We start from the raw sequence: 9576 nt of genomic DNA, 5'->3' as shown, positions 1-9576 counted from the left end.
CGGGGTGGGGGGTGAGCCGGAAAAACCCACCCCACCCCCACCAGGGAAAAAAAAGAAAGAAACCCCCAAAAAAAAAAAAAAAAAAAAAAAAAAAAAAAAGCAAAACAAACAAAAAACAAGTAAAGATGCCACATTGTCTTCCATTCCAATATATGGTAGACACTTAATTTTCCCTCAAATAATCAAATTATTATCTTTATTCCTTTAATTTTTTTCTTTCCCATAGTCTTTACATGGTTTACACACACACACACACACAAACACACACACACAATATTTTCTTACCTCAATCAAGTTCTGTAAAATCCAGACCAATCTCAAAGAAGTCTGCTGGCTTGTGAAAGTGAACAAACTGGCTGAAAACAGTCGTTTACTTCTAGTGAAAAAGTGAAGCACTCGGCAAGAACTGTGAAATAGCTATATTTTAAAAAACATATTTTAAGAAAATGCATTTAATAATGTTTAAAATTTCCAGGTCAACTCTATATACATGCAAATAAACCCAATAACACGTCATTTAACTACTTATAAAAGTGTTTTCTGCACTTAAGGAAATAAAAAACAGTGATATTATCCTTAATGGGTAGTTTGTATTCTAACACATAAAATGCAACAAATCTACTTTGAATTATTTTAGCAAACACCAGATGCTCAGGTCCTTATAAATGTGTGTGTGTATGTGTTTTTTTTTTTTTTTAAAGAACTATATTTTTCCCTCTCTACCTATTTTAACTATGACAGTGATGGGAGAGAATCTAGGAAGGAGACTTTATTTGTAGTATTTTATTTCAGTGGGATATGTATACTTTAACCTATACTATTTAGTAGTAGAATAGTATTAATTCACTGCTGTTCTAATAGTAACTACTTAAAGCTATCAGCTAATCTTTTATTTTGAAGGTTCATAGTCCAAATATTTTCACATTAATCACAATCTTATATCTTAGCTTCAAGCTCTATGAATGAAAGCCCTGAGAGCTCTTCTTAGTACTAGATAATGAAGAATGAGTTCTTATTAGCTCTTTTTCTTTCCTATTAGAAATCAAGTTAGCACTAACACAGACAGAAGTTTCCCTATATATTAAGCACTTAAAATCTGGTTGTATGATTTTATTTAATACTATCTATATTTATCTAATGATCAAAGACAAAACATAAGCAAAATCTTTAATTTACAAAAAGGCTTAGGTATACAGAAAACAAGCTTTGAATTTTAAGGGATTTAAGACATACTGAAAAAAAAACACAAAAACCACAAAACAAAAACCCTATCCTGCCATACACTACAGGGATGTAGATGGAGACTTCAACTTGTGAAACAGATGTTTTACAAAACACTTACAAAGTGTTGCCCACTTCTTGTTGAACTTACCCACTTTTGTTAATCCTACCTCACTCCCCAAAATAAATTTAAAGATTTTGGCTTATTTATGAAAAATAGTAATATGAATTTTTTCTTTCATTTTTAATTGATAACACATCAATTAAGAAAATTCATAGACTCAGTCCTCTCTCTCTTTCAGTCCTGTCCTTTTAACGTCCTTCTCATTTTGTTTAGTGTTCACACCTTCTTCATTTTTTATATGTATATGTTTTTTTTCTTTTTTTGAGACAGAGTCTCACGCTGTTGCCCAGGCTTATACTTTTTTGCTAAGAATGCTGGCGCAATCTCAGCTAATTGCAACCTCCTCCTCCCAGGTTCAAGTGATTCTCCTGCCTCAGCCTCCTGGGTAGGTGGAATTACAGACATCCACCACCACACCTGGCTAATTTTTGTACTTTTAGTAGAGATGGGGTTTCACCATACTCGCCAGGCTGGTCTTCATCTTCTGACCTCAGGTAATCTGCCTGCCCTGGCCTCCTAAAGTGCTGGGATTACAGGCATGAGCCACCACGCCTGGTCATTTCTTTATATTTTATATGGCATATACATTTTCACATTATTTATTAAAATATAAGTCTTTTTAAAAGTATTTAAAGTGACCACCCATAATCCTTCCTTTCATTTCTTGTAAGAAATAATTTAAACTGAAATGGGCTATTTCTCCTTAAACAAACTATACTCTTCACATACAAAATTAGATTTAGGACACTTCTGGGATCTTCTGTTAAAATGCAGACACCTCGGGATGGGTGGAGAGGTCATACAAAAATATTACAAGCTCCAGTACCTGCATTTGTGGACAACAATTATCATCTTCATTCACATGTCTAAATACTATCTACTAAGTGACTTCTAGTGTACCAAGGACTATTGCTAGGCCTTGTAAAAACAAATTGAACAATATGGGCAGAATCCTTGTCTTTTTAAAATTTACATTCTAGTGAGAAGACAAATAAGCAATCAAATCAATAAATGATTTAAGAAGACAGACTGTAAAATGAATCATTATTTAACATGCTGCTAAGAAATGCATCCTGATTTCAGAGATGTTAAAATATAACTCATACATTGCTGAGGGGAAAGCAAATGGTATAGTTACTCTTCAAAACACTTTGGCAGTTTCTCACAAAACAAAACATGCAGTTACCATATGACCTTGAGGTTTTTATCCTAGAGAAATGAAAAATTACATTCATACAAAATTCTATACAAAGAATGTTCATAACAGCTTTATTTGTAATAGCCAAAAACTGTAATCAGCACAGATGTCCTTCAACAAGTGAATGGTGAAATAATCTGTGATACAGCTGTACTATTGAATACAACTCAGAAATAAAAAGGAACAAACTACTGATATAGGCAACAACTTGAATGAATCTCCAGAAAATTATACTAAGTTAAAAACCAACCCCAAAAGGTTATATATTTAAAAGTATAATCTTATGTATATAACATTTTTCAAATTAGAACATTTTTTAAATGAGGACCGATTAGTGGTTGCCAGGAGCTAGGAATGACAGCAGGTAGGGAGGTGTATGGGAGAGTGGTCGATATAGCTATAAAAGAGCAACAAAAGAGATCTTTGTAGTGATGGAACTGTTCAGTATCTTGCATGTGATCCTGGATACATGAACCTACAGATAGGAAAAAAATTGTATAGTACTTGCATACATACACATATACACACACACACACACACACACACACACACACACACAAATATAAAATAAAACTAGGGAAATCCTAATAGGAATTATGAATTGTATTAATGTCAATGTCCTGGTTGTGACGTTATTCTATAGTTTTTCAAAATGTTACCATTGTGAGAAAGTGCAAATGTCTAAGGGATCTTTGTATTGTTTCTTACACCTGCATGTGAATCTACAATTATTTCCATTTAGTTTTCAGTTTATAAAATGCATATCTCAGGATCTTTGAAATTTAGTAAGTACAATGAAGGAAACAAAGGACAACTAAGAGATTGAGGGCAAGGGGGTTCCTTTAAATAGGATGGCAGGGAGGGGCTCCCAGATGTGCCATATAAGCTGGATCCTAAAGAATGAGAAGGATCCAGTCATGATGGCAGAGAGATCCCCTGCATGTACAATGGTCTTCAGGTAAGAAACAGCTTGAGTGCTACAAGAACAAAAACAGGCTGGCAAAGATGGAGTTGCTAATCTTTAGCAACTTCAGGAGAAAGGGGTCTAGGAAGTGTTAGAATAATATTGCCAAACCTTGGTAAGGAGCTGGGATTTTATGCTAATAGCAAAGAGAAGAAAGCCTGAGCAATCATTAGGCAAGAATAAGAACTACAGTAAGAAGAAGACTGGGCGTCTGGGGAAACTGGAAGAAAGCAACAGTGGCAAGAGACTGCAAACACACCCCAATTACTGCACCATTTTGCTTGGGGCTAGCCTTGGCCAAACTAATGACACTAGTGCCAGTTCTGACAAAAACACTCTAAACATTTCCAAGGGCCTCAATCAAACCATTAGCAACTGGAAAGGGATGACTGCAAAGTAGGGCTCCTTCACTCCCACGACAGGCCCTAGCATTATGTGCGCTAAACTGTGAAAGCGTGTGTTTGTGTACATATTTTTGCTAAGAGGAACCAAAACTTTCATCAGGCGCATGTTCAATATCAAGTAGACAAAAGCGTTTTAAATGCTCGGTTTTGTGCTTGAGGTCACAGTTCTGCATTAAGATTTGAAATTTGAGGCTAGGCGTGGTGATTCATGCCTGTAATACTAGCACTTTGAGAGGCTGAGGCAGGCAGATCATGTGAGGCCAGGAGTTCAAGACCAGCCTGGCCAACATGATGAAACCCCACCTCTACTAAAAATAGAAAAATTACCAGATGTGGTGGTATGCACCTGTAATCCCAGCTACTTGGGAGGCTGAGGAAGGAGAATCACTTAAACTTGGGAGGTGGAGGTTGCAGTAAGCTGAGATTGTGCCACTGCACTCCAGCCTGGGTGACAGAGGGAGACTCCATCTCAAAACAAACAAACAAACAAAAAAAAGATTTGAAATTTGAGACATATTATGGAAGTAAATGTTTTCAAATCACAATTTTTCTTTTCAAATCACAATTTTTTTCCAAAGGAATAAAAGTTTTAAACACCTCAATGACTAACTTAAAGAATGTTTGATGAACTATTAAAAACTAAAATCATATACTAAGGTATAAAATTATACATTATAAATTGCATAATTTAAAATTATACAATTGAGGGTTCATGACATTTCCTTATAAACCACTTTTAACTCCCTTAGTTACTGCGTCCTTGTTAACAGTACCTCTCACTAGTTATTGCAGCAAGGTACTTTTTTTTTATGTTTAACTCTCAAAAAGAAAAATCAGTTCAGGTGAGATTATGGCAAAATTGTTTCACTCATGCACTGCTGTTATATTCTATAATATATTCACATGTTTTCATATTAAATTAATATCATAAAATACTTATCAAGTAAAACTGATGTTCTAGACACTCCCCTGGGTACCATCTGGTACCAGTACACTAGCAGAGAAGGCATTTAACTGTGAGGCATTAGAAGTATTATAGTAGTTAGTATGGAATATTGATTATGACATCAAATACTGTAATTCTGATGCCATTTGAGGAGCTGGAAAACTGTTTTACTCTTTGACTCACTAATCCCACACTCAGGAGTGAGGGCAACAATATTGTCCCATTATTGTTATTGGGACAAATAACAGAAGAACAGCTGATTTCATGATGTTACTATTGTCATTGTCACCATCATCATTGTCATCTACTGATGACCTACTATGTATCGGGGACAATTTGGTATTTTTGGCTTTTTTTTGAGACAGAATCTCACTCTGTCACCCAGACAGAGTGCCCTGGAGTGCAGTGGCAATCACTGCAGCCTCTAACTCCTGGGCTCAAACAATCCTCTCACCTCAGCCTATCAAGTAGCAGGGACTACAGGTGCACACCCCCACCTTCAGCTAATTTTTGCATTATTTACAGAGATGAGGTCTTACCATGTTGCCCAAGTTGGTCTTGAACTTCTGGCCTCAAGCAATCCTCCTGCCTCAGCCTTCCAAAGTGTCGAGACTACAAACATGAACCATTATGCCCAGTCCGGGGGTAATGATAAAAGCTTGCAGTAGTCTGCAAGTTATCTATAATATCTCAATATCCACCCTGGGCTTTTATAAAAGATGAAATTTGGGCATTTCATTCATCTAGCCTGTATCTTTTCCATTTCTCAAGGGGAGAAACACAAATTCTCACGAACGTGTGAAACTCTGGTCCACCACAAACGTCCTCAGAACTTCCTGAGGTACAAGTACTGAAGTCTACTACATACGTCTTTGATTGACTATTGTTAAACTTCACTGGAATGGGGAGTGTGTGTATGTGTCTTCTTAATGTCCTAATAAGTAGAAAATAATATAATTAACTCACAATTAAGGGACATTTACAGGAAAAACACAATAATATCACAGAAGAAAAAGATTACCTTCATTATAAGAGAATTATTCCAAGATTTTACAAGTTCAACAGCTCTTAAGTCTTGCCAACTTATAAAGTTGTGAAAATGATTTCCAGTTTTCCTAGAAAGATTAAAACAGTATTTTGATACCCAATATAAATCAGAGACTATGTTAAAGATCTGCCATAAGAGAATACAAAATTAGAGGCCATACTGTAATTGCAAAGTATACTTTAGTTAGATGCACCTTTCTACATGATTTCTTCTTGATTTTATAAATTGAACACATTTTGCAACAATTATGTGACACAGTATGAAATTTCAGGTCAGACTCTTTCCACAAAGATAGTCCTTTTAAAACACTTCAATGTATGTTTCCAAAACCAGAATTAACTAAGGAAAAAGCCTTTGAAGACCCACTCTACACACTTTAAAAGCATTTTTTAAAAGCCGGTGCTTTTCCCCTTTATTGCACTTATCCTGATACACATAATCCAATAAAAACCTCTGACCTACAGAAGAGCTGAAAATATTGCCTGAGTCTAGTTCTACAACTGTTAACTTTAGGGTTGGTTTAGCCATTGGGAACCTAACACGCTTACCAAAATCTCCCCAACAAATAGAAATTCAATAAACCTTGGGTCAATATTACAATAAAAGTACAGAGCTAAGAAATAGAGAAGTAAAACAAAACATTTTCCTTTGAGGCTCCTGCAAATCAACTACTGGCATCTACTAATCAACATCCAAGTCAAGCTTGCTTTCAGCCCCAACTCCAGACCTCCTCCTGTGTGACTTTAACCACATTCAATTACTAAGACTATCATTCTCTACTTAAGCATTCCACATCCATGACCAATGGTCACATCCTTACCTTTACATGTTCTACCACTGAAGTCTAATACTTCAGTATATTAATCAGCACATTGGAATAAAAGTTTTCAGTTCTCTCAATCTTACTCCTTAAGTACCTGGCCTTCTAACTCACTACAACCTTTAATCCCTCAAACATTCCCTTTTCTTCCTACCAACCACTCTTTAGTTTGGTTACTTTCCCAGATCCCACTGTCTATTACTTTAACAGCTTTCCACCACACTCTCTAACACTTAACTTTAAAAAATAAATAAATAAACTGTGGCAAAATATACATAATATGAAGTTTACCATTTTACCTATTTTACGTGTACAATTCAGTGGCAGTAAGTACATTCATAACATTGTGCAACCACCAGCATTTCTTTCTTTTTTAAAAAATTTATTTATTTTACTTTAGGTGCATACTATATCTGGCATTTCTCCCCATGTTATCCCTTCTCATCCTCCCTTCCCTCCCCACCCCCCGTTGTCTCTCCCCTACCGCCTCCAACTGTCCCCTGTGTGTGATGCTCCTCTCCCTGAGTACATGTGTTCTCATTGTTCAACACCCACCTATGAGTGAGAACATATGGTGCTTGGTTTTCTGTTCTTGGGTCAGTTTGCTGAGAATGATGGTTTCCAGATTCATCCAAGTCCCTACAAAAGACACGAACTCATCGACACAAACTCATCGTTTTTTATGGCTGCGTAGTATTCCATGGTGTATATGTACCATATTTTCTTTGTCCAGTCTATCATTGATGGGTATTTGGGCTGGTTCCAGGTCTTTGCTATTGTACACAGGGCTGCAATGAACATACATGTGCATGTGTCTTTATAGTAGAACGATTTATAGTTCTTTGGGTATATACCCAATAGTGAGATGGCTGGGTCAAATGGAATTTCTATTTCTAGATCCTTGAGGAATCGCCACAGTGTCTTCCACAATGGTTGAACTAATTTACACTCCCACCAACAGTGTGAGTGTTCCTATTTCTCCACATCCTCTCCAGCATCTGTTGTCTCCAAATTTTTTAATGATCAACATTCTAACTGGCGTGAGATGATATCTCAGTGTGGTTTTGATTTGTGTTTCTCTAATGACCAGTGATGATAAGCATTTTTTCATATGTTTGTTGGCCTCATATATGTCCTCTTTTGAAAGGTGTCTGTTCATGTCCTTCACCCACTTTTGAATTTTTTTTTTCTTGTAAATCTGTTTTAGTTCTTTGTAGATTCTGGATATTAGCCCTTTGTCAGATGGGTAGATTGCAAAAATTTTTTCCCATTCTGTTGGTTGCCAATTCACTCTAATGATGGTTTCTTTTGCTGTACAGAAGCTCTAGGGTTTAATTAGATCCTGTTTGCCTATCCTGGCTTTTATTGCCATTGCTTTTGGTGTTTTAGTCATGAAGTCCTTGCCTATGCCCATGTCCTGGATGGTTTTGCCTATGTTTTCTTCTAGTGTTTTTATGGTGTTAGGTTTTATGTTTAAATCTACCACTGTTTCTTAAAACTCTCATCATCACCCCAAACAGAAGCTCTGTAACAATTAGAAAATAATTTCCCATTCCTTCCTCACCCCATCCCTTAGAGCCCCTATTCTATTTTCAGTCTCTATAAATTTGCCTATTCCAAGCATATCATATATAAGTAGAATTATATAAAATTTGTTCTTTTATATTTTGCTTATTTCACTTAGTATAATGTTTTCTAGATTTATCCATATTGTAGCACGTATCAGAACTTTATTTTATTTTATAGCTGAACAATATTTTACTGTATTTATATACTACATACTGTTTATCAATTCATCTGTTAGTATATGCTTGGGTTGTTTCTATCCTTTGGCTATTATGATTACTGCTGCTTTTATATTGGTGTGAAGTATCTGTTTGAGCCTTTGTTTTCAGTTTTTTTAGGTATATACCTAAGAGTGAAACTGCAGGGTCACATAGTAATTCTATGTTTAACCTTTCAAGGAACTGGCAAACTGTTTTCCACAGTCTTTGCACCATTTTACATTCCTACTGGCAATGTATGAGCGTTCAATTTTTCCAAATCCTCACAACACTTGTTATCTTCCTTTTTTCAAAATTATCACCATTCTAATGGGTGTGAAGTGGTATCTCGAAGTGGTATCTCAAAGTGATATCACATTATGGTTTTTATTTGCAATTCCCTAATTACTAATGATATTGAGCATCTGTGTGTGTGCTTATTGACCATCTGTATATTACTCAAGTCCTTTGTCCATTTATGAATTGAGTTGTTGTTTACTTGTTGTTGAATTATAGGAATTCTTTACATATTCTAGATATTAATCCCTTACCAGGGATTAAGGATTAAATATGTTACATGCTTCGAGGTTACAATTTGCAAGTATTTTCTCCCATTCCATGAGCTGTCTTTTCACTCTGTTGATAAGTGTCCTGTTTTTCTGCTTTTCCACCTTTATTCCTAGAAACCGCCTAGATTATGAGCATGTCACTTCTCTTTCCTTTAGAGGTCCAAATCGTCACCATTATCATGAGTACAAATCAGAGGGGTGATTTCCCTATTGTTTTAGTCCTCAATCTTGGATGAAATTACAAACCAAACCTACCAAGACGTGCACCTTCTATGTTACATGCCACAGGTGGTTTTCTGAAGTCTTAACTGCAGATTATATAACAATGACTAAATTTTTTCAGATATAGTTTTAAAATGTAAATTGCACATTATGTCAAGTTAATTTTAACATAGCTTGCTTATTATTCATAATTAAATTTAAGGTAACTTTTCTACTTTGGACAGTTCCAATAGTTAAGAAAATTGAAAACTGGTAATCACAAACAGATTTTTAAAAAATGTATGTCCAAAAAAAAAA

At 35.5% G+C, this 9576-nt stretch overlaps 1 protein-coding gene across 4 annotated transcripts in view; it reads right to left on the bottom strand.

The window, feature by feature from the left end:
- Window positions 1-9576, bottom strand: part of GK5 (glycerol kinase 5) — a 65481-nt gene that overhangs the window by 37338 nt on the left and 18567 nt on the right. For 3 of the 4 annotated variants that reach the window (XM_032264549.1, XM_032264567.1, XM_032264558.1), the window contains 2 exons: window positions 5879-5972; window positions 286-417 (listed from right to left, as the gene is read on the bottom strand). In XM_032264549.1, coding sequence (XP_032120440.1) covers window positions 286-417; window positions 5879-5972 — 226 coding nt within the window. The remainder of the gene's footprint in view (window positions 1-285; window positions 418-5878; window positions 5973-9576) is intronic. The other variant, XM_032264575.1, reaches the window with a different exon arrangement.

This window comes from Sapajus apella, unplaced genomic scaffold (assembly GCF_009761245.1).
Source record: "Sapajus apella isolate SASKATOON/1434 unplaced genomic scaffold, GSC_monkey_1.0 scaffold4, whole genome shotgun sequence".
In the NCBI taxonomy this organism is placed as follows: Eukaryota; Metazoa; Chordata; class Mammalia; order Primates; family Cebidae; genus Sapajus; species Sapajus apella.
The sequence above is the reverse complement of the archived record's forward strand: the minus strand, read 5'-3'. Positions and strand labels throughout refer to the sequence as shown.